This window comes from Amblyomma americanum, chromosome 3, assembly GCF_052857255.1.
Source record: "Amblyomma americanum isolate KBUSLIRL-KWMA chromosome 3, ASM5285725v1, whole genome shotgun sequence".
Taxonomy (NCBI): Eukaryota; Metazoa; Arthropoda; class Arachnida; order Ixodida; family Ixodidae; genus Amblyomma; species Amblyomma americanum.
Genome location: NC_135499.1, coordinates 26,613,555 through 26,640,115, shown reverse-complemented (window position 1 = coordinate 26,640,115; position 26,561 = coordinate 26,613,555). Strand labels below are relative to the sequence as shown.

Sequence of the window (26,561 nt, the reverse complement as noted above, 5' to 3'; positions counted from 1 at the left end):
GTTGTGGGCACCACTCGGATGGGTGGCACCAGCGCTTGAAGCACTCCTGGCCGCTGCAGGTGGTTTCGTCAGCCATTGACTCCGCGGAACGGGCTCAGGAACGGCACGATATCCACGGTTCGACGCCGTAGAACTCGAGATCACTGGAGCAGTAGCCGGGGTGTTCCTGGCCTGCCGGAACCTCCGCTTCTCTGTTCTTCCCCCCGTGCCACGCTATCCCTCGTGTTTTTATAACCTTGGCGTTGGTACACGTCATTCTTGTGGTTGTCGTATTCGTCTTTTCTTCTCCACCAACCATCTCCTCCCACCTCACCGAATTCTTCTTCTTCATCTTCTTTGTTCTTGTGTTAACTCACGTCATGCTTATCGTCATCCTCGTCGTCTTCTCCAAAATTCTATTTCAAACATCCTATCATATGTGAGTTTCCCGGAACAAAGTTCGATTTCAGTTTAGTGGGGTTTCAAAAAACTCGCTGCAGCGCAAAAATACTTCTACGAAATTCCTATGTCATATTAAATCCTGTTGGCACCGTTCGTGGGGAAGTCTTTCATTCACCCTGCAGTGAGGAGAGTTCAGTACACTCGTACCTTTCTATTTTCGCTGGAACTGCGGCATAGGAAAGCAGTGCCGCAATGTGGTGGGCAAAGCCAACAACGATAGTTTTACCATGCAAATAAAGCAGAAGCTTAACCACCTTGGTCTGAATCATCGCTCGCTCCGCCCCGTATTGTAAAAGGTGCTAAAAAATAGAAAGTTGTACAGCTCTGCAAATAACAGGAACATCTCGTGGTTTATTTCTGCCCTTTGTGAGACGCGTGGCCACGTAATGACGCGCCTGCTTTTATGAACCAAATTTCTTGCAGTCCTGGTAGGGCAATTAAACTCCGCGTTTGGGTATATGCGTTGACGTGCAAGCAAAAAAGTCACGGGCAATTTAGCTTGGGGTTAACCACGAATTACCGTGGGCTAGCACCCTTGGCCCTTGTTTTGCATGGTTTATCTTCAATGTTTTTGTTTTTGCTTGATGTTAACTGCGGTTTATATATCATATTATGTAAGTTGGCGTGATATTGCATCTTTTTATGCTTGTACTGCTTTAGAATTGGTCATTCTCTTCATTCACAGATCTCCGGGAGTCCTGCTCGCGCTCCTGGCTCAGAGGTGCCGCGGTTAAGCTACGCGCCACTGCCCTGCGAGGGCAGGTGCTGCCGTCAGTGGTGCTTATGAGACCCATGTTGTTCCTGAAGAATATCTCGCGACTAATCATTAATTGAACTGCCACGGTGGGCAGTTTTCTCTCAATCCGGTGGGCAGCTGGAGATTACATCACAACGTCACATGACCAAGGTGATCCACGTGCTTGAAGCAGGCTTCGGAAAGACGGACAACCGGTTTTCGGTGGAGTGGCAGCGCTAGGGCTCAAAAATCCACAGGAATATTAAACTCCAAGCTCGGGGAGTTTGTGATTATAATTATTGAGCCCAAGTGCTGCATTTTAGCGACCCGTTTGAATATCACGCGGGCTGAATAATGTTTTAGCTTAAGGGACAGCAAAAGAGCCTTACTGCAGCGGAAAGTCGGCATCGCACAGGGGGAAGGCACTAAAGAGTAAAAGTTCATAGCTGGGGCAGCGAGATCCGAACCTACGGCGGCGCTAAAAAATCAGTTCCGCTGGCCGCTGCTGCAGACCACTACGCCATCAACAATATACCCTCTCCTGTCACATCCTTGACACACAACCTGTGTCTTTTGGGCAATGCTACTAGTCCGACAGTCAACGGCACGCTGTCCTACCTTGTCACAGAGGAAACACCTTAATGGCGCCTTATATGCACCGCCATAGGTTCTTGGTCTTTTTCCCATCTGTCTCTTGGACCTTTTGAGTTTCCTCCTTTGCCTTCTTTACTCACATTTCTCATCAATTGAATCTCGAGGAATTAGTCTGCAGTGTCGGTAAACTCTTCCAATGAACTAAACTTTCATTCAGGAATAGCGCTAGCTTTAATCTGCAACATGCTAAACACTGGTCTGTCACCAGCTTGTCACGAACCTCGTTGAAACTGTTTTCTGTGTTTGACATATCAAGCCACCTGTCGAAATACTTCTTCAGCCTGCAGGAAAACGGCTTAGTAGTTTCAAAATCCTCGGGTTTCGCGGTACGAAATCTCTCGCGAACACCCTCTGCCGTAAGCTTGAATCTGTGGAGGAGTGTCTTTTTGACTTTCTCGTAGTCCATGGAATAATCAGCGGGCATCCTCCCAAACATATTCGGCGTTTCCGCGATTAAACACATCCCGCAGCTTTTCTTAAGCATGCATATATATTACTTTAAAATTTATTCTACATACCTTAACCAAATTATTCACAAAGCTTTTACGAAACGCCACGAAACATATCGCAACAAGGCAGAACAGCAGAGTACTAGACGCTTGATAAGGCTGAGCACATCGCCAAGAGGGAATGCCACTCCCATTTAAAGTTGGTCGGTTGATGCACTTCCCTCAGATGAACAATCAGTTGGAGGACATATTAACATTCTCCCTGTACGAACTGCCAAGCTCTCGAGCTGTACTTGCAATGTCGTCGTCTCTCAGGCTGTAGTTTGAAAGCGTGGTCTTCGTCATCTCTTCGTCCGTGCGCGCGGAAGCGCCATCAGAGGAGCATGCAGCAAACCGCACAAAATGGCGGGGGAATAGAAGCAGTGAAATTCAGAAGACAGAGTGCTGTCGCAATGTCATCGGGTAATGATTATGAAACGACCGTTATTAATAAGCTTTCCGTGTTATGAGTCTATTCTTTGCTTAGCACTTATTGTAATTATCGTGGCAAACGCTACTGCATTATTTTCTAAATATGGTTGGCGTAGATACAGACACAAAACGCTGAGTGATTTTCAGTAGTGCATACAGATAACAATGAAATGTTATGAGTGCAGGGCAATGCGTGCCAGAAGTAAAGGGAGTGATATTTTTGGGCTGAACTCGTAGCTGCCTCGGCTTTGTCTCACCTATTAGGTCGAAGAAAAAACACACGTACACGGACACAAACAAAATTATGAGCATCTAGCCTCTTGTCCAGTAGTGCCTTGGGGGCTTGTCATATGTTTATTACTCAGTGATATCGCCAGAAGTTCTGGATTAATAAGAAGAACTCGAGTTTTGAGACGCCTGTTAGTGGCGGTGAGGGTGAGGGAGGGCCGGCGATGTGAGGGCGAGGGAGGGCCAGCAAATTTTTCCAAGTGAGGGTGAGGGAGCGCCAGAAAACGTTTCAAAATGAGGGCGAGGGTGAGGGAGGGCCATGGATGCAAAAGTGAAAGTGAGTGAGGAAAGGTAAAAATGAGGGATTTGCCCACCTCGGATGGTCTTTTGCCCTCAGTCCAGGGCTCCGCTGGCCACTGCCGCCCATTGAGCTCGCTGTACCAGATCTTGTTGGTCTTCACAGTGGTCGCTAGAATAATTAAGACCACCTGGGGATCCTTAACCTGCACTGACATCGCACAGCACAAGGGCGCCTTTTGCGTTTACTCGTTACGCGTAACGGGCTTTTTACGCGACAGCGTATACAGCTTTTCGGTTTGCGTAGTCAGCGCCACGTGTCAGAAATAATCGGGCCTGCGTAAAAATAATCGTGTCCTTAAAACCGTTGGCCGCAGTGTGTTCCGGATGGTATCATACGATGCAGCGTTTCATGCAGAATAAACTTACTATATATATATATATATATATATATATATATATATATATATATATATATATATATATATATATATATATATATATATATATATATATATATATATATATATATATATATATATATATATAGATATATATATATATATATATATATATATATATATATATATACATATATATATATATATATATATATATATATATATATATATATATATATATATATATATATATATATATATATATATATATATATATTGCGAACGTAGGTTGCGTTGGCTCCGCAGAATAAAGATTTAAGAGAAGTGGGCACTTCTACAAAGACACTTTTATTTATCAACGTTTCGACCGCGGTGCGGTCTTCTTCAGTCCTGAAGAAGACCGCACCGCGGTCGAAACGTTGATAAATAATACTGTCTTTGTAGAAGTGCCCACTTCTCTTAAATCTATATATATATATATATATATATATATATATATATATATATATATATATATATATATATATATATATATATATATATATATATCCAGAAGTGATTTCTGGCAGCTGATTTCGTCAATATATTATAAAATCACCAAAAATCGAAAAAACATAACAGGATTTATTTCACGACGTTTCGGCTGGAGGAGCAGCCTTTTTCGAGTGTCACACTCGAAAAAGGCTGGTCCTCCAGCGGAAACGTCGTGAAATAAATCCTGTGATGTTTAGCAATTTTTGGTGATTATATATATATATATATATATATATATATATATATATATATATATATATATATATATATATATATATATATATATATATGTGTGTGTGTGTGTGGAAGGGTTCATATTCTACCAGCGGCTGTAGGCCCTCTTGCGTATTTTCAAGGAAGCGGGGTCAGCATGTGACTCTGTTTTCGTTCCAAATTATCCCGAACGGCTCCGAAACGGTCTGACGAACCCCTAAACAAAAAATCAGCCTTCAAGATCTTCACCTTGCCGTGCTTCCATATAGTTCGGCACTTCACGTACCGATGTGTTCAACGGCGCAACTGTCGGAAATTCTCCCTTATCGACTGCCGTAAAGACAGTCGAGAGCGCATACATATGCAGCCGCCCGATGAAACACAAGCGTTGCGCAATGAGTGCACCCGCTGCAGTGGCTCAGTCGTTGGGGTGCTCGTCTGCTGATCCGGAGTACCCGGGTTCGAACCCGACCGAGGCTCCCGCGTTTCGATGGAGGCGAAACGCTAAGGCGCCCGTGTGCTGTGCCATGTCAGTGCACGTTAAAGATCCCCAGGTGGTCGAAATTATCCCGGAGCCCTCCACTGCGGCAACTCTTTCTTCTTTCACTCCCATCTGCCTCCCTTCTCTTACTGCGCGAATCGTGTGTCCACCGACGTGTCAGACAGACACTGTGTCATTTGCTTCCGCCAAAAACCAATTTTTAATTTCAAAGGAGTGCCTCTTCCCATGACGATCTTATGACCACACTTGATGTAGTCTTTCAGACCGCTACATACGTCTAGCGTCTGAGTTGTCTGTTTTCCTGATGTTCAAATATGCATATTTCCAAGCGTGTATGGGTCCAACGCATTGCCGGGTCTGATAACATGGCATCCTGCACCGTGTGTGCGTTAGAGGACCACAATCTAGTTGTCAAGATGTGCAGACGCCGCACGACTGAAGCGACACTTTTTTGTGCCACCGATACAACTGAGCGAAAACCGTCAATGGATCGAGCTTACCGATTCAAAAATGATTGAAGACCCTCGAGAGACAGACCCCTTGTCCCATGCCAAGGGTTTGGAGAAAAAGGGATTTCGAAACAATCAAAGCGTGCAGAGAAGACCCAGGAAAACTTTAAGTGTGCCCTGCACTGGAATAGCCCAAACACAACGGTACAGCGTGCACGCAGTGTAGGTACCTCCGCAAGCTACTAAATAATAATCAGCCGTAATACCAAACAGCTGCTGCGAAAACACAAGCTGTCACTCTTTCCTACACGCTCAAGCTACGGACAGCACAAGTGAAGCGAAACAGGAGATACTAGTTTAAAAGTTAAAAAAAAAATCAGAACCGAATCATCAGGGCTTGAGGACGTCATCAATGTCCTACCGCTGAAGCAACTGCAACATATCGGAACATGTTTTGCTGCTCGAAAAAGCTGGGGCATCGCATGAGAGTGGCAATTCCTCCCTAGCGATTCCGGTGCGAAAAGCGAACGCTCTCGCGACATAAAACTGTTCACTTCTAATCACTGCACACCTACAATTTTCACTTTGGCTTACAAATAATCGGCGTTCAAAGAATCATCTGGAACACAAATAAATGCAAGTTTTTAGCACGCGCGGCGAAGCTGGAATCTGCCCGCGATGACAACCTGGCCCTGCACGCTCCGCGCATCGAAGGGAGCATGGATCGATGGAAGGTAGGAGCGTCCCCTTTGAGACGGGGGGGTGGCAGTTGCCACCATGGTGAGCTTTCTTCCACTTTATTTTTGTTTAACTCTGTTGTAAGTTATTAAAATTGACCAGTTTCTTTAAATACGCCTTCCTACACTTTTAACCGTATGTCACCTCTCTGCTTTTGAGCCACCAATCTTCCAATGGCTGTTTGCCAATTTCCACCGCAGATGTATTTACATCAGTATTGTTATGTCTAAACCCTAGGGCCTAAGGAAGACTGACTGTGCCTGCATCGACATCGCAATGTATACCATCGCATTTTACTATGTGGTGCTTGTTTCTGCAGATTTGCCACACACAGCACATGTGTCATCTTCGTTAAATCTGTTTTTATGACAGGGTGTTCTAACACATCGTGACCTAGCTTCAAAGAATAGGGCACTGCTTATTGAGTTATCATAAAACGCTTCCTTCCTGATCTGCCTTTTCCAGTATCGATATAGTTCTACACTATGCTTCTTTTCCATTGAATCTATCCAAGTTTTAACTTCCGCGTTTTTAACCTCTAGTTCAATGCTCTTTCTTTCTCCGTCTTCATGTCTGGCATACTTAATAGTTAGCTTCCTAGTCTTTTCCGCCATTTTCAGTCAACGCTCTTTCTGTATAGGTATTGAAATACCTTAGCTGCCCACCCGTTATCGTCCAATTTCCTCAGCCGTTCTTCGTATAGTATTTTACTCTGAGTATTTTACTCGTGCTTCGAACGATGCCCAGCCCATATCCCCTGTACTGCCTCGTTTCTGGTTTTTCCCGTGGGCACCTAGTGCTAATCTTCCAACAGCTCTCTGATTTACTTCTAATCTCGGCTGAACTTCTGCCCTGAAGCACAAAACCGCCTTCTCGAAAGTACGCCTCGGCACCATTATTTCTTTCCAAATACATCTCAGTACTTCACACCTGTTGTACCTCCACAATGCGCTATGTTTTATTATTGCGGCATCTCTTCGCGGTTTTGCTATGAGAGACTGTCCGGGATTTTCCGTGTACATCTCTGCCGTTCGTTTACCTATACCCTGAGATATTAGTATTCGGTCACTCGGGGTATTTCATGGCCTTGTATTGTAAGCTCCTGATCAGTTGTATCGTTGAAAGTGATCACACCGGACATAGTTGCGCTCAAACTGAAACCTAGACTGTCTCCTTCATCTCCACAGCAATGAACCAGAGTTTGCAAATCTTCCTGGCTTTCTGCTATCAGTATAATATTAATATCGTCCGCATACATTAAACCCAGTATTTTTGCACCACAACCTTTCCGCGCAATCTGCACGACAGATTATAACCTAGATTGCTTCGTTGTAGCCTTATTTCTATGCTTATCATGTAGAGCATGAATAGCAGCGGTAATAGAGGACAACCCTGCTTTAATCTTTTGTGTATCTCGACACTTGTAGTACTCTTAATCCCTCAACTTCATTTTCTCAAAATACTTCCGTAGAAAATCAGTTGCCTCATGACCGATACCTTCATCTTTTAACACGTTCCACAGGAGTTCGCTGTTCACGTTATCGTATGCACCGCTTATGTCCAGGAAGGCTAAATACAGAATTATGTTATCCGCCTTAGCTATTGCAATGCACTGGGTAAGCACGAACAGGCTGTCATCTAAGCGCCTACCCCTTCTGAACCCGTTCTCAAGTTCTCCGAGTATTGTATTAATTTCTACCCATGACTGTATTTTAATTTCACAGCCTGCACTGCCAGCCTGTATATAACTGACGTTATCGTAATCGGTCAAAAGGATTTTATGTTCGTCTTATCGCCTTTCCTTTTGTAAATCAAATTAATTTTACTCTGTTTCCAGCTTTGCGGAATTTGCTTATTTGTTATGACTGCCGCTAATCCTTTGTCTTGTTCCTTGTTCCTGCCTCTTGGGCCAAGTTCATTAATTAATTTGATTGGAATTTTCTCTATTCCTTCGGACGTGCGTTAAAAAATTTGATTCTGCCTTTTTCCAGTTAAGATTGGTCAGTTCTAAGCAGTTTTCTATTGTGCTATCCTGTGTTGCTCCCTCATTTGGGGCGAACCCTATCGTCTTTCCTAAGTGGCTCAGCTATAACTGACGCAATGTAGTTCACAGCGTCGTATCCCTCTAAACATTTCCCCTCGGAATCGTGAATCTGTTCCTACTTTCTGTGATTCGCTTTGCCCAGCCAGATTATATGGTTCCTGAATTTGCTTGACCCCCCTTTAGTTGGATCGCGAACTTCAGCCAGCCAGAGATCAGAGGACTGCTTTATTTTAGCCTGGACTAGGGCCTGCCCTAGTTGTTTTTTTTTTGTCGGTAAGATTCCCATTTTTGGCCTATTTGCTCACCAGATAACGGCGCCCTCTTTGCTTCTCTGTGTTCCCTTGAAGCCACCCGTCGTTTTTTTATGGCCTCCCTAATTTCCTTATTCCACCAACTTCGTGGCTTCCTCGTACCTCTCCAGCGGTTTACTCCTTTTACTTCTTTTATTTTCGTTCTAGTGAGTGCTTCTAAGTGACTAATATCCCATTTTTCCATGGGAAATTTGTCTATTGCTTCCTCTATGCCGGCCGCTATTAGAGATATTTTTTCGACATTTAATTTTGCGCGCTCTTTTTGAGTTTCCTGCATTTCTCTTTTTAGCAGAGCTCCCAACTGTAGACTAATACGCTTATGATCACTTCCGAGAATGTACTTCCCCTCTTCGTCTATTTCCATCATTGCGAGCTTGCTGTACATCCCCTGCGGTATTAAGCAGTAGTCAATTGTTGTTTTCCTGTTACAGGATTCCCACGTGATTTGTCCTTCACGCCTAGTTTCTCTTTTTACAATAATTAGGTTGTGTCACTCACAGAAGTCTAGTATCAACTTCCCGTTACAATCTGTGTATCCATCCAGATCCTCGATGTGGCCATTCATGTCACCCAGCAGAATAATATCGCCACCTTCTCCAAACCAGTATATATCGGCATTGAGACGCTTAACTAGACCCTTGTTTTCTTGCCTGCATTTGTCCCCTGTCCCTAAATAAACTACTCCCAGCCATGTCTTTTTACCGGAAATTGTACCTGATACCCAGACATGTTCTTTGCAAGTTGACTTTATCCTTTGCCAGTTTGTTGCTTGATGTATCAGCCCACCTACTCCTCCTTCCTTCCTCTTTGTTGTTCTGTTGCTCCCTTCCCCGACATAGCCATCAATAAACGGATGATCACACCTGCGATGTGTCTCGCATAGCGCGTATACAACTACTTGTACATTCTTTAACTGCGGTTCTTTTTCTAACCACTTCTCTCTCTTTCTACTGCCTTGCATGTTTATGTACCTGATCCTGGCGTTAAATATTTTTTTTTGTAGTTTTCTTCCTGGACCTTTTAGCGGCCATTTTCTTGGCGTCAACCACAATTGTTACACTTTCTACTTTGCTTCTACCTACCCCTACGCTCAGAGCCGCAGTGGAACCCCTAAAAAAGCTACTGCCCAACCTGCCAGGCGTCAGCAGATCTCGGCTCCTAGCCTTCCATTAAAATGGAGGTCATCTCGTGTAAAGCCTTCGCCAAAGCCTGCTCTATGCACTTGCATGTTTTGGTCCGCCACTTCAAAGCCTTTCTCCTGGCTTAACTTCCTTATCTCTCGTTCAACAGCTACAACGTCCTTGGCAACTTCTCCGTTCCGTCCTTGCACCTTGTTTTGCTGCCTCAAAAAGCTGGGACATCGCACGAGAATCGCAATTCCTCCCTAGCGATTCCGGTGCGATAAGCGAACGCGCTCAAGACCTATAATTGTTGACTTCTAATCTCTCTAAGCCTACATGTTCTCACTTCGGCTTATTAATAATCGGGGCTCAAAGAACCACTTGAAACTCAAATAAATGCAAGCTTTTAGCACGCGTGGCGAAGCCGGAATCTGCCCGCGATGACAGCCTGGCACTGCGCGTTGCGCGCATCGCACTATGGAGAACAGCGCCACCTACGCTAGGCATGAAACGGAGGAGCGGCTCTCGCCTCCCGAATTCGCGTCACCTATCCCTCCTATCTAGGTTCAGGCAATACCTCGATGCGCGCACCCCACTCCGCCGCTCAGGGGAGGGTGGGGATATCCTTTGAAAGGGTCAGTGCCGCCTCGATGAGGGCGGTCACCATATTTGTGCCCACTCCCTGTTCCGTCTGCGTCAGTTGCACGTGCGGCTGCCTGCTTCTCGTGGAATGCAATTTTTCTTGGCCGCAAGACGGGGACGACATGCCGGGGTGTTGCGTGCACAAATCACTCCCGAAAAGTCTAAAGATTGTTTGCATATCCAAGAGATTCTAAAAGACAAGGGAAATAAAGGTGGACTGTGAAGGTGAAACGCGACAAGTGGCAACACGCCGAAGACAACCAGCTATCCTGTCGATGATTGGGATGTCTGGTCGACCTTCTAACACATGGCAAGCGCAAGCTAGCTGAGCTAGGTCCACACAAAATCGAAGACTCCGAGATACTCTTCTTTGGAGATCTCACATCTCGAGAGTGCAGCATCCTGTTTCATTTTGGCGGGTTTCTCGTAAAAGGCATTAGCAAAGAGATAAAGAGTTGCAACCAGTGCAAAGCTGCTCTGCTAGGTTCTACAGACAGTAAGCATTCATACATGACAAGGCTAAAGGAATACATACGGAACGGCGACAACCTATATCAACGCATTGCTCAAGTAATGAGTATGCTGAGGTCATGCGCGAAACTTTTCAAGGGGATCACGGAATGGACCGAAGGCCTTCTTATTGTACAATCTCCTTTACAGGCTGCTGTAACGTACTTGAGTAAAATAGTAAAGTTCAACTTGAGGGCTTACTAAGTACACAATGCAACCGTTAAGAATAATAATAATAATTCGTTTTTGGGGAAAGAAATGGCGCAGTATCTGTCTCATATATCGCTGGACACCTGAACCGCGCCGTAAGGGAAGAGATAAAGGAGGGAGTGAAAGAAGAAAGGAAGAATAGGTGCCGTAGTGGAGGGCTCCGGAATAATTTCGACCACCTGGGGATCTTTAACGTGCACTGACATCGCACAGCACACGGGCGCCATAGCGTTTTTCCTCCATAAAAACGCAGCCGTCGCGGTCGGGTTCGAACCCAGGAACTCCAGATCAGTAGTCGAAGCTTCTAATCGCCAGCTATGCCTGAATGAGTTTACGCATTTATCTGAGTCAGCATAAAAAAAAGTAAACGGCCACGAAAGCAAAACGTGTGCTGAAATCAGCTTAAACACAGCACAATTGTTATAGTGTGCCTAAAGCACGTGTGTACTTTTATAACTTTTTTATGGAGCATTTGCATATTATTCGCATATTGTTCAAAAAACTGATGGATTGGTGTGGCAAAGCTTTGTATTACTACACTATACGTATTGCACATTCTTTCAGTGTTATTGACATAAGTGGTTTGCTGTAATGAAAAAAACAAAAATTCAGTGAACGCGGCGCGATCCTTTTGCAAAGTGAGGAAAAGAGGCTGGAATTGTTCGTTTGCTTGGGAGCTTTTAACGGCTGCGCTGCAGTGGCTCAGTGGTTAAGGCGCTTGGCCACTATACCCGAGTACCCGGGTTCGAACTCGACTGCGGCGGCAACGTTTCGATGAACGGAAAACGCAAAATGCGGCTGTGTGCTGTGCCAGGTCAACTAACGTTCAATATCGCCAAGTGCTCGCAATTATTCGGGAGCCCTTCACTATGGCACTTTTCCCTCTCCCTACTCTTTTGCTTCGCCCACGACGCGGTTTGTGTGTCCTCTTGAAAGAGACCGACAGTTACTGCGCCTTTCGTTTCCTATAACCACTGTTATTATTTTTAAGACCCGATAAATTGGGGACATTGCATCAACAGATTTTGAAAAATATGGTGTAATACTAGATGTCGCAAATAAATTCCAAATACAGAACATCAACATCGTTCGTGTCTGTTAATCTGTGTGTTCCACTGAATAATAACTGCCTTATAATAGGCAGCCATAGAGGTCCTTGAGTTCGTCATAAGTATAGCATTATATCATTTGAGTCATCCGCCTTTTATTTATACTGATACTTGTCGCTGCGTGAGCGAAAGAGCTTAATTTCAAGGAAGCGCGTTCGGCCCCGGTGCGCGCTTCCGAAGCGCGATGAACAGAGGGCACAATATGCCAGACGCCGTAGAAGACGACGCGGATGTCCCCGCCCTCCACGGAGCGACAGAGGGGGGCGCGCGCATCGAGGCACCCTACTGCTAACCACCATAGTTCCGGTGTTCACCGATATATGCGACACAAATACTACACCATTTTCTTTCTTAAAAAAACAGTTTTCAATTTCAATCTTTAACATGCACTGACATCGCACAGCACGAGGGCGCCTCTGGGATTCTCCTCCTTCGAAACGCGGCCGGCGCGGTTGGTTTCGAATCCAGGTACTCCGGCTCAGTATACGAGCGTCTTAACCACTAACCACAGAATTTGTGTGTCCCGGGCTGATCCCGAAGGCAGTGCAGTGCCGGGCCAAACCAGCCGGAGTGCTTGAAGCACTCCGGCTGATCACGAGACGTTGTTCAGCCAACGAACGCTGCGGCCTATTGCTGCAGTGCCGCTTGTCTGCCGCAACGTTGTCAGCGCTAATGCATGCAGCCGGCATCTCTCTCTCACCACCGCCATGTCCCTCAAAGCGCGATTGGGGCGTCCACTGTCCCAGGGAGCCAGTTTTGAGCCTTTATTTCCTCAAACATCATCGAAGTCTAGAACGTTGTCAATGCCAACGGCAATGAACACAATGAGCACCGACGATCTATAGATTGAAAATTGGTTTTGGGGGCCCGGCGGCGGCAACAGCACGCGGCGGAACACCTGTGGCTCGGTTGAAGCTCGAATGATGGTCAAACTCCGGCGTACGCGAAACGCGCCGCTGTTAGCCCAGTGAAGCTATCGCTTCAAAAGGAAAACTGCATTAAAAGATGTCAAACTGTTCAGAGTTTTGTTGCGACTGAAGTAAAAATGAAAAGGAAAGTGCACGGGCCTGCCCACTGGCTGAGAGTGAGGCACAACCCGCCGCTGTGGCTCAGTGGTTAGGGCGCTCGGCTACTAATCCGGAGTTCCCGGGTTCAAACCCGACCGCGGCGGCTGCGTTTTTATGGAGGCAAAACGACGTTTCGGCTGGAGGACCAGCCTTTTTCGAGTGTCACACTCGAAAAAGGCTGGTCCTCCAGCGGAAACGTCGTGAAATAAATCCTGTGATGTTTAGCAATTTTTGGTGATTATATATATATATATATATATATATATATATATATATATATATATATATATATATATATATATATATATATATATATATATATATATGTGTGTGTGTGTGTGTGTGTGTGTGTGTGTGTGTGTGTGGAAGGGTTCATATTCTACCAGCGGCTGTAGGCCCTCTTGCGTATTTTCAAGGAAGCGGGGTCAGCATGTGACTCTGTTTTCGTTCCAAATTATCCCGAACGGCTCCGAAACGGTCTGACGAACCCCTAAACAAAAAATCAGCCTTCAAGATCTTCACCTTGCCGTGCTTCCATATAGTTCGGCACTTCACGTACCGATGTGTTCAACGGCGCAACTGTCGGAAATTCTCCCTTATCGACTGCCGTAAAGACAGTCGAGAGCGCATACATATGCAGCTGCCCGATGAAACACAAGCGTTGCGCAATGAGTGCACCCGCTGCAGTGGCTCAGTCGTTGGGGTGCTCGTCTGCTGATCCGGAGTACCCGGGTTCGAACCCGACCGAGGCTCCCGCGTTTCGATGGAGGCGAAACGCTAAGGCGCCCGTGTGCTGTGCCATGTCAGTGCACGTTAAAGATCCCCAGGTGGTCGAAATTATCCCGGAGCCCTCCACTGCGGCAACTCTTTCTTCTTTCACTCCCATCTGCCTCCCTTCTCTTACTGCGCGAATCGTGTGTCCACCGACGTGTCAGACAGACACTGTGTCATTTGCTTCCGCCAAAAACCAATTTTTAATTTCAAAGGAGTGCCTCTTCCCATGACGATCTTATGACCACACTTGATGTAGTCTTTCAGACCGCTACATACGTCTAGCGTCTGAGTTGTCTGTTTTCCTGATGTTCAAATATGCATATTTCCAAGCGTGTATGGGTCCAACGCATTGCCGGGTCTGATAACATGGCATCCTGCACCGTGTGTGCGTTAGAGGACCACAATCTAGTTGTCAAGATGTGCAGACGCCGCACGACTGAAGCGACACTTTTTTGTGCCACCGATACAACTGAGCGAAAACCGTCAATGGATCGAGCTTACCGATTCAAAAATGATTGAAGACCCTCGAGAGACAGACCCCTTGTCCCATGCCAAGGGTTTGGAGAAAAAGGGATTTCGAAACAATCAAAGCGTGCAGAGAAGACCCAGGAAAACTTTAAGTGTGCCCTGCACTGGAATAGCCCAAACACAACGGTACAGCGTGCACGCAGTGTAGGTACCTCCGCAAGCTACTAAATATTAATCAGCCGTAATACCAAACAGCTGCTGCGAAAACACAAGCTGTCACTCTTTCCTACACGCTCAAGCTACGGACAGCACAAGTGAAGCGAAACAGGAGATACTAGTTTAAAAGTTAAAAAAAAAATCAGAACCGAATCATCAGGGCTTGAGGACGTCATCAATGTCCTACCGCTGAAGCAACTGCAACATATCGGAACATGTTTTGCTGCTCGAAAAAGCTGGGGCATCGCATGAGAGTGGCAATTCCTCCCTAGCGATTCCGGTGCGAAAAGCGAACGCTCTCGCGACATAAAACTGTTCACTTCTAATCACTGCACACCTACAATTTTCACTTTGGCTTACAAATAATCGGCGTTCAAAGAATCATCTGGAACACAAATGAATGCAAGTTTTTAGCACGCGCGGCGAAGCTGGAATCTGCCCGCGATGACAACCTGGCCCTGCACGCTCCGCGCATCGAAGGGAGCATGGATCGATGGAAGGTAGGAGCGTCCCCTTTGAGACGGGGGGGTGGCAGTTGCCACCATGGTGAGCTTTCTTCCACTTTATTTTTGTTTAACTCTGTTGTAAGTTATTAAAATTGACCAGTTTCTTTAAATACGCCTTCCTACACTTTTAACCGTATGTCACCTCTCTGCTTTTGAGCCACCAATCTTCCAATGGCTGTTTGCCAATTTCCACCGCAGATGTATTTACATCAGTATTGTTATGTCTAAACCCTAGGGCCTAAGGAAGAGTGACTGTGCCTGCATCGACATCGCAATGTATACCATCGCATTTTACTATGTGGTGCTTGTTTCTGCAGATTTGCCACACACAGCACATGTGTCATCTTCGTTAAATCTGTTTTTATGACAGGGTGTTCTAACACATCGTGACCTAGATTCAAAGAATAGGGGCACTGCTTATTGAGTTATCATAAAACGCTTCCTTCCTGATCTGCCTTTTCCAGTATCGATATAGTTCTACACTATGCTTCTTTTCCATTGAATCTATCCAAGTTTTAACTTCCGCGTTTTTAACCTCTAGTTCAATGCTCTTTCTTTCTCCGTCTTCATGTCTGGCATACTTAATAGTTAGCTTCCTAGTCTTTTCCGCCATTTTCAGTCAACGCTCTTTCTGTATAGGTATTGAAATACCTTAGCTGCCCACCCGTTATCGTCCAATTTCCTCAGCCGTTCTTCGTATAGTATTTTACTCTGAGTATTTTACTCGTGCTTCGAACGATGCCCAGCCCATATCCCCTGTACTGCCTCGTTTCTGGTTTTTCCCGTGGGCACCTAGTGCTAATCTTCCAACAGCTCTCTGATTTACTTCTAATCTCGGCTGAACTTCTGCCCTGAAGCACAAAACCGCCTTCTCGAAAGTACGCCTCGGCACCATTATTTCTTTCCAAATACATCTCAGTACTTCACACCTGTTGTACCTCCACAATGCGCTATGTTTTATTATTGCGGCATCTCTTCGCGGTTTTGCTATGAGAGACTGTCCGGGATTTTCCGTGTACATCTGCCGTTCGTTTACCTATACCCTGAGATATTAGTATTCGGTCACTCGGGGTATTTCATGGCCTTGTATTGTAAGCTCCTGATCAGTTGTATCGTTGAAAGTGATCACACCGGACATAGTTGCGCTCAAACTGAAACCTAGACTGTCTCCTTCATCTCCACAGCAATGAACCAGAGTTTGCAAATCTTCCTGGCTTTCTGCTATCAGTATAATATTAATATCGTCCGCATACATTAAACTCAGTATTTTTTGCTCCACAACCTTTCCGCGCAATCTGCACGACAGATTATAACCTAGATTGCTTCGTTGTAGCCTTATTTCTATGCTTATCATGTAGAGCATGAATAGCAGCGGTAATAGAGGACAACCCTGCTTTAATCTTTTGTGTATCTCGACACTTGTAGTACTCTTAATCCCTCGACTTCATTTTCTCAAAATACTTCCCGTAGAAAATCAGTTGCCTCATGACCGATACCTTCATCTTTTAACACGTTCCACAGGAGTTCGCTGTTCACGTTATCGTATGCACCGCTTATGTCCAGGAAGGCTAAATACAGAATTATGTTATCCGCCTTAGCTATTGCAATGCACTGGGTAAGCACGAACAGGCTGTCATCTAAGCGCCTACCCCTTCTGAACCCGTTCTCAAGTTCTCCGAGTATTGTATTAATTTCTACCCATGACTGTATTTTAATTTCACAGCCTGCACTGCCAGCCTGTATATAACTGACGTTATCGTAATCGGTCAAAAGGATTTTATGTTCGTCTTATCGCCTTTCCTTTTGTAAATCAAATTAATTTTACTCTGTTTCCAGCTTTGCGGAATTTGCTTATTTGTTATGACTGCCGCTAATCCTTTTGTCTTGTTTCCTTGCCTCTTGGGCCAAGTTCATTAATTAATTTGATTGGAATTTTCTCTATTCCTTCGGACGTGCGTTTAAAAATTTGATTCTGCCTTTTTCCAGTTAAGATTGGTCAGTTCTAAGCAGTTTTCTATTGTGCTATCCTGTGTTGCTCCCTCATTTGGGGCGAACCCTATCGTCTTTCCTAAGTGGCTCAGCTATAACTGACGCAATGTAGTTCACAGCGTCGTATCCCTCTAAACATTTCCCCTCGGAATCGTGAATCTGTTCCTACTTTCTGTGATTCGCTTTGCCCAGCCAGATTATATGGTTCCTGAATTTGCTTGACCCCCCTTTAGTTGGATCGCGAACTTCAGCCAGCCAGAGATCAGAGGACTGCTTTATTTTAGCCTGGACTAGGGCCTGCCCTAGTTGTTTTTTTTTTGTCGGTAAGATTCCCATTTTTGGCCTATTTGCTCACCAGATAACGGCGCCCTCTTTGCTTCTCTGTGTTCCCTTGAAGCCACCCGTCGTTTTTTTATGGCCTCCCTAATTTCCTTATTCCACCAACTTCGTGGCTTCCTCGTACCTCTCCAGCGGTTTACTCCTTTTACTTCTTTTATTTTCGTTCTAGTGAGTGCTTCTAAGTGACTAATATCCCATTTTTCCATGGGAAATTTGTCTATTGCTTCCTCTATGCCGGCCGCTATTAGAGATATTTCTTCGTCATTTAATTTTGCGCGCTCTTTTTGAGTTTCCTGCATTTCTCTTTTTAGCAGAGCTCCCAACTGTAGACTAATACGCTTATGATCACTTCCGAGAATGTACTTCCCCTCTTCGTCTATTTCCATCATTGCGAGCTTGCTGTACATCCCCTGCGATATTAAGCAGTAGTCAATTGTTGTTTTCCAGGATTCCCACGTGATTTGTCCTTCACGCCTAGTTTCTCTTTTTACAATAATTAGGTTGTGTCACTCACAGAAGTCTAGTATCAACTTCCCGTTACAATCTGTGTATCCATCCAGATCCTCGATGTGGCCATTCATGTCACCCAGCAGAATAATATCGCCACCTTCTCCAAACCAGTATATATCGGCATTGAGACGCTTAACTAGACCCTTGTTTTCTTGCCTGCATTTGTCCCCTGTCCCTAAATAAACTACTCCCAGCCATGTCTTTTTACCGGAAATTGTACCTGATACCCAGACATGTTCTTTGCAAGTTGACTTTATCCTTTGCCAGTTTGTTGCTTGATGTATCAGCCCACCTACTCCTCCTTCCTTCCTCTTTGTTGTTCTGTTGCTCCCTTCCCCGACATAGCCATCAATAAACGGATGATCACACCTGCGATGTGTCTCGCATAGCGCGTATACAACTACTTGTACATTCTTTAACTGCGGTTCTTTTTCTAACCACTTCTCTCTCTTTCTACTGCCTTGCATGTTTATGTACCTGATCCTGGCGTTAAATATTTTTTTTTGTAGTTTTCTTCCTGGACCTTTTAGCGGCCATTTTCTTGGCGTCAACCACAATTGTTACACTTTCTACTTTGCTTCTACCTACCCCTACGCTCAGAGCCGCAGTGGAACCCCTAAAAAAGCTACTGCCCAACCTGCCAGGCGTCAGCAGATCTCGGCTCCTAGCCTTCCATTAAAATGGAGGTCATCTCGTGTAAAGCCTTCGCCAAAGCCTGCTCTATGCACTTGCATGTTTTGGTCCGCCACTTCAAAGCCTTTCTCCTGGCTTAACTTCCTTATCTCTCGTTCAACAGCTACAACGTCCTTGGCAACTTCTCCGTTCCGTCCTTGCACCTTGTTTTGCTGCCTCAAAAAGCTGGGACATCGCACGAGAATCGCAATTCCTCCCTAGCGATTCCGGTGCGATAAGCGAACGCGCTCAAGACCTATAATTGTTGACTTCTAATCTCTCTAAGCCTACATGTTCTCACTTCGGCTTATTAATAATCGGGGCTCAAAGAACCACTTGAAACTCAAATAAATGCAAGCTTTTAGCACGCGTGGCGAAGCCGGAATCTGCCCGCGATGACAGCCTGGCACTGCGCGTTGCGCGCATCGCACTATGGAGAACAGCGCCACCTACGCTAGGCATGAAACGGAGGAGCGGCTCTCGCCTCCCGAATTCGCGTCACCTATCCCTCCTATCTAGGTTCAGGCAATACCTCGATGCGCGCACCCCACTCCGCCGCTCAGGGGAGGGTGGGGATATCCTTTGAAAGGGTCAGTGCCGCCTCGATGAGGGCGGTCACCATATTTGTGCCCACTCCCTGTTCCGTCTGCGTCAGTTGCACGTGCGGCTGCCTGCTTCTCGTGGAATGCAATTTTTCTTGGCCGCAAGACGGGGACGACATGCCGGGGTGTTGCGTGCACAAATCACTCCCGAAAAGTCTAAAGATTGTTTGCATATCCAAGAGATTCTAAAAGACAAGGGAAATAAAGGTGGACTGTGAAGGTGAAACGCGACAAGTGGCAACACGCCGAAGACAACCAGCTATCCTGTCGATGATTGGGATGTCTGGTCGACCTTCTAACACATGGCAAGCGCAAGCTAGCTGAGCTAGGTCCACACAAAATCGAAGACTCCGAGATACTCTTCTTTGGAGATCTCACATCTCGAGAGTGCAGCATCCTGTTTCATTTTGGCGGGTTTCTCGTAAAAGGCATTAGCAAAGAGATAAAGAGTTGCAACCAGTGCAAAGCTGCTCTGCTAGGTTCTACAGACAGTAAGCATTCATACATGACAAGGCTAAAGGAATACATACGGAACGGCGACAACCTATATCAACGCATTGCTCAAGTAATGAGTATGCTGAGGTCATGCGCGAAACTTTTCAAGGGGATCACGGAATGGACCGAAGGCCTTCTTATTGTACAATCTCCTTTACAGGCTGCTGTAACGTACTTGAGTAAAATAGTAAAGTTCAACTTGAGGGCTTACTAAGTACACAATGCAACCGTTCAGAATAATAATAATAATTCGTTTTTGGGGAAAAGAAATGGCGCAGTATCTGTCTCATATATCGCTGGACACCTGAACCGCGCCGTAAGAGAAGAGATAAAGGAGGGAGTGAAAGAAGAAAGGAAGAATAGGTGCCGTAGTGGAGGGCTCCGGAATAATTTCGACCACCTGGGGATCTTTAACGTGCACTGACATCGCACAGCACACAGGCGCCATAGCGTTTTTCCTCCATAAAAACGCAGCCGCCGCGGTCGGGTTCGAACCCAGGAACTCCAGATCAGTAGTCGAAGCTTCTAATCGCCAGCTATGCCTGAATGAGTTTACGCATTTATCTGAGTCAGCATAAAAAAAAAAGTAAACGGCCACGAAAGCAAAACGTGTGCTGAAATCAGCTTAAACACAGCACAATTGTTATAGTGTGCCTAAAGCACGTGTGTACTTTTATAACTTTTTTATGGAGCATTTGCATATTATTCGCATATTGTTCAAAAAACTGATGGATTGGTGTGGCAAAGCTTTGTATTACTACACTATACGTATTGCACATTCTTTCAGTGTTATTGACATAAGTGGTTTGCTGTAATGAAAAAAACAAAAATTCAGTGAACGCGGCGCGATCCTTTTGCAAAGTGAGGAAAAGAGGCTGGAATTGTTCGTTTGCTTGGGAGCTTTTAACGGCTGCGCTGCAGTGGCTCAGTGGTTAAGGCGCTTGGCCACTATACCCGAGTACCCGGGTTCGAACTCGACTGCGGCGGCAACGTTTCGATGAACGGAAAACGCAAAATGCGGCTGTGTGCTGTGCCAGGTCAACTAACGTTCAATATCGCCAAGTGCTCGCAATTATTCGGGAGCCCTTCACTATGGCACTTTTCCCTCTCCCTACTCTTTTGCTTCGCCCACGACGCGGTTTGTGTGTCCTCTTGAAAGAGACCGACAGTTACTGCGCCTTTCGTTTCCTATAACCACTGTTATTATTTTTAAGACCCGATAAATTGGGGACATTGCATCAACAGATTTTGAAAAATATGGTGTAATACTAGATGTCGCAAATAAATTCCAAATACAGAACATCAACATCGTTCGTGTCTGTTAATCTGTGTGTTCCACTGAATAATAACTGCCTTATAATAGGCAGCCATAGAGGTCCTTGAGTTCGTCATAAGTATAGCATTATATCATTTGAGTCATCCGCCTTTTATTTATACTGATACTTGTCGCTGCGTGAGCGAAAGAGCTTAATTTCAAGGAAGCGCGTTCGGCCCCGGTGCGCGCTTCCGAAGCGCGATGAACAGAGGGCACAATATGCCAGACGCCGTAGAAGACGACGCGGATGTCCCCGCCCTCCACGGAGCGACAGAGGGGGGCGCGCGCATCGAGGCACCCTACTGCTAACCACCATAGTTCCGGTGTTCACCGATATATGCGACACAAATACTACACCATTTTCTTTCTTAAAAAAAGAGTTTTCAATTTCAATCTTTAACATGCACTGACATCGCACAGCACGAGGGCGCCTCTGGGATTCTCCTCCTTCGAAACGCGGCCGGCGCGGTTGGTTTCGAATCCAGGTACTCCGGCTCAGTATACGAGCGTCTTAACCACTAACCACAGAATTTGTGTGTCCCGGGCTGATCCCGAAGGCAGTGCAGTGCCGGGCCAAACCAGCCGGAGTGCTTGAAGCACTCCGGCTGATCACGAGACGTTGTTCAGCCAACGAACGCTGCGGCCTATTGCTGCAGTGCCGCTTGTCTGCCGCAACGTTGTCAGCGCTAATGCATGCAGCCGGCATCTCTCTCTCACCACCGCCATGTCCCTCAAAGCGCGATTGGGGCGTCCACTGTCCCAGGGAGCCAGTTTTGAGCCTTTATTTCCTCAAACATCATCGAAGTCTAGAACGTTGTCAATGCCAACGGCAATGAACACAATGAGCACCGACGATCTATAGATTGAAAATTGGTTTTGGGGGCCCGGCGGCGGCAACAGCACGCGGCGGAACACCTGTGGCTCGGTTGAAGCTCGAATGATGGTCAAACTCCGGCGTACGCGAAACGCGCCGCTGTTAGCCCAGTGAAGCTATCGCTTCAAAAGGAAAACTGCATTAAAAGATGTCAAACTGTTCAGAGTTTTGTTGCGACTGAAGTAAAAATGAAAAGGAAAGTGCACGGGCCTGCCCACTGGCTGAGAGTGAGGCACAACCCGCCGCTGTGGCTCAGTGGTTAGGGCGCTCGGCTACTAATCCGGAGTTCCCGGGTTCAAACCCGACCGCGGCGGCTGCGTTTTTATGGAGGCAAAACGCTAAGGCGCCCGTGTGCTGTGCGTTGTCAATGCATGGTAAAGATCCCCAGGAGGCCGAAATTAATCCGAAGCCCTCCACCACCGCACCTCTTTCTTCCTTTCTTCTTTCAGTCCCTCCTTTATCCCTTCTCTTAAAGCGCGGTTCAAGTGCCTAACGATATATGAGACAGATACTGCGTCATGTACTTTCCACAAAAACCAATTATTTCCTCAAAAACCAGCCAGTGGACCCAGAACATGCCTAAATGTTTGAAACACATTCTGAAATCATTCGCAAATGCGAAATCAAATGAAGGGCATTAAGTTTTTTCTTATACGGCGAGCTCAGCTGCGAGCAGCATCCGGGCGAAAATGATAATAATAATAATAATTGGTTTTTGGGGAAAGGAAATGACGCACTATCCGTCTCGTATATCGGCGGACACCTGAACGGCGCCGTAAGAGAAGGGGTAAAGGAGGGAGTGAAAGATGAAAGGAAGAAAGAGGTACCGTAGTGGAGGGCTCCGGAATAAATTCGACCACCTGGAGATCTTTAACGTGCACTGATATCACACAGCACACGGGCGCCTTAGCGCTTTGCCTCAATAAAAACGCAGCCGCCGCGGTCGGGTTCGAACCCGGGAACTCCGGACCACTAGCCGAGCGTCTAACCACTGAGCCACCGCGGCGGGTCCGCACGAAAATTATTATTGGTTTTTAGGCAAGGAAATGGCGCAGTAACTGCCTCGGTGGACACCCGAACCGCGCCGTCAGGGAAGGGATAAAGGAGGGAGTGAAAAAAGAACGGAAGAATGAGAGGTCGTAGTGGAGGTCCCCCGGGAGTGAGTGCCGCTTTACATTTTTGCTAAACTGCAGGCGGCGCCAGGGTACCTGCACTGCTAATCACTCGGTGGTGGACTGCACTGCGAATCAAAGAGCGACCGTGGCACGCTTTGAAGGTGGCCTCAGCCGCAGTATCGCCCAATTGTGCCTCGACGACGCGGCTCTGCTGAAGAGTAAGTATGATGATGGAGAAACGCCCATGTGGGCGGGGAACGCACGCAGTTCGGAATTAGTGATCAGAATCCGCCTCGCGTGTGGGAGGAACGCGGTTTGATCCCGAATGCGCTGAGTGCTCATAGGTGACGCCATGGGTGCTTTCCCATAGTCTTTAAACGCTTTGAAAATAAGCGTCAGAGCTCGCCTTGTGAAGTGGAAAATATGTTGTCCGATGCCAGTTCATGGCCAAAGCTGCCCTTGTGCCGTACAGACATTCACTGCTAATTCACTGTCAAGGGTAAAGCTGTCAGAAGACTTAGAGGGAAACCTACAACCAGCACGCGCTCCGAGAACTTGTCACACGGTATCTGTGTTAGAACTGCATCGATTAATACCCTCCCCTCAAGTTTAAGCCATAAGTATTTAAATGTACCCGTAAAAGCCCTCGTCACGAGGGTTTGAAATAGGGGGTGGTAAAAATTCCAACATCAACATACAACAATGAACTCAACATGAGGAGCTGAACAAAAAACAAAACAAGAAAAGCGCAATAACTGAATAGTCAACAAGTATCAAAATGTGACAAAAGAATAAAATGCAAGATCAATTAATGAAAAAAACTACGTATTTAACAGAACAAAAAGAAAACGTAAACGAATTACGGTGAGCAGAACAGAAGATGAAAAAACGCCGCATCGCTTTAAATTTTTAAATGTTCATGAAACGATATCGTATTCGTTTCAGTTGAGATTGTGGAAGACAGCTGGCTCCAATCAATAATGGTTTTGTGTATGAAGGATTTCTCAAAAGTTGAAGTCTGGCATGTGATGCGTTTGATCTTAAAGGGATGTTCACGGCGTGAAAACACTGCTGCGGGCGCGAATTTTGCTAAACAGCATGAGACGACGGTAAAAAGATTAGCGATACGAAGGATGAGCGCCACATTTAACGCGGCTAGAACTAAATTGGAACAATTAAGTGAAGTGTGCCTCTAAAAACCATGTAAAACCAGATAAAACCAGAAAGAAAGGTGATTTCTTTTTCAGGTAATGAGATAGTAGGGGTGCTTACGCAACCTTCCTTAAGCCCTGAGATGTAGCCTGCTTTAACTATTTCGCGCGTTAGTTGGTTTTTATGTTTTTTAAGACGGTTACTTTCTTAAAATCAGGAATGCATTTCTTTTTGCTGTTACATACCTGGCAATGGGCGGGCCAGTTCTCCAATGGCGCCCCAGTTAAATCGTTCTTATGTTCTATTAAACTTGAAGCGAATGAGTACAATCTACGCGAACAAGACGGAACGTAAGGCACACAGATGGACAGACAAAGAGCATTTGTGTGCCTTACGTCCCGTCTTGTTCCCGCAATTTGTATTCATTCCCTTCATTATGAACCAACTAGCCCGCCAGAATGTCTCTCTTCATAAACCTTTCATTTAAACATTTTTCTGCTTGGTCTATGTAAGCCTTACCGCAAGTTAAAGGTATGAATTATACAACACCCTCCACACAAGGCACATAGGGTCTCGGTCCCTGGTTGTACAGCTACTGCTCCTTTTCGTTTTGTAAACCTTGTTTCACATTCTCGAAAGGGCGCTTTGGGGCTGATAAAGACAACGACTACGCCTGCTGTTCAACCAATTTTCTTCAGAATATGCGACATTTAGTGCTGGTACGGCAGACCGGAAAAACTTTTGTTCCGCTGTAGCGTATCATCCCGGGCTTCACTTTCATGCTTCATACCTATAAGGACTTTTTTGCTACAGACGAAAGGAGAGATTGCGGGCACCCTGTCTGCGTCAGCGTCAACGCTTGTTTCGAAAATGTCTTGCAACTTGTGTTCACATGACTCTGTGAGTGCTTTCTCAAAAGTTGACTTCACGATGTTCCTTTTTACAAGTTTTGGGTGGGCTGAATCATAGGGTAGGATGGGCTTATTTTCTCGTGGTTCAAACAACTAGCACACATGGTTCTTTCCGAGAAACACCTTTAACTCTAGAAACCGCATAGCGTTTTGTTCTGGAAATTCATGGGTAACTTCAATAGGTGCATAGTGTTAGATAAAACGTGGAGGACTTGAGTTGGTTCTGTTTTAAATGCTTCTGTGTAGCAATCTAAGAGAGCCAAGAAGTCATCAACGCACCGGAAATTTTGAGTACGCTTGAAGACTCCAGCTTGTCCTTCAACGATCTGTCATACATAGCCAGGAAAAGGTTGCTCAAAATGGGGGCAGTACATGAGCCTATGCATATGCCTTTCTTTTGTATGAATCTCGAACCGTTCCACTCAGTTGCTGTTGATTTTAAGTAAGCGCATAGCAACTCAATGAAGCCGTCCGCAGATACGCCACACTGATTTTGGAAGGCCACCACATTCCATTCCTCAGGATGCTCTCATAGCATGTATTCGTGACGCCATCAATAGACACGGTGTGGTGGCCTTCCAAAATGTGTTACAGAGTGACATATAAGTCGGACTGTATGTTAACTCCTAAATACTTGTAAGTGGAAGCTGTCTCCACTGTTATGTCATTAAGAGTGTATGTGGTTTGGATGCGGGAAGAATATCTAATAAAGGCAACAGCTTTGTCTTAGAGTGGTTTAGGGTCATTAGTCACAAGTGGCACGAGTATTAATAGAATCGAGGTCAGTTTGTAAACATTGTCGGTCAGAGTCTTGTAATGGTTCGGTACACAACACGGTCGACAGCAGTCTAATTTGGAGAGCAATACTATTTGGTAAGTCATTAAGAAATATTAGAAAGAGCGGGGGACCAAGCACACTCTCCTGGGGTACACCAGATGTGACATGGAGTATTTTAGAGTTAGAACTATTAACAGAAGTCAAATGAACGCGAGATGAAAGGAAGTGCTTAATCCATGGTAGAACGAGGGGTGAATACTTAGATGCGATAGTTTGAGAAGTGTGCTATGGTGGGGAACCCGAACAACTGCCTTGTAAAATCCTAAAAACAAAACATCGGCTTCACTTCCGGCATATGAAGACGCAAATAACTCTTTAGTAAATCTGGATAGCTGAGTGTCGGAAGAAAAATCTTCGCAGCCGCCCATTTAACCAGGGCGTACTTTTCCTGCAGTTAATTTTGATAACCTGTATGTATTTTCTAATGAGGTTAATTAGGGTGGTTTTAAACTATTTCCAGTTCTGTTCTATGCAAAGGAATGAACATACGGCCAAGAACCGCCAGAAAAATGAGATTAATTCGAGACTCATCTGGCAAAAATTAGCTCTTTTATAATTGATCAGCTTGGTGGAAGTTTTTCTTTCGATGATTCTGCAATTGGTGCACCCAGTAATGACGTCATGATGAGAAAGACCATTACGGTGAAAAATTCTGGTA

General features: G+C 45.6%; 1 protein-coding gene across 2 annotated transcripts in view; it reads left to right on the top strand.

Moving 5' to 3' along the window:
- The window catches only part of LOC144124489 (uncharacterized), a 1,136,493-nt gene that overhangs the window by 687,554 nt on the left and 422,378 nt on the right, over positions 1 to 26,561 (top strand). For both annotated transcript variants that reach the window (XM_077657186.1, XM_077657185.1), the window contains one exon: positions 23,081 to 23,220. In XM_077657186.1, the coding sequence (XP_077513312.1) occupies positions 23,081 to 23,220 (140 nt within the window). The remainder of the gene's footprint in view (positions 1 to 23,080; positions 23,221 to 26,561) is intronic.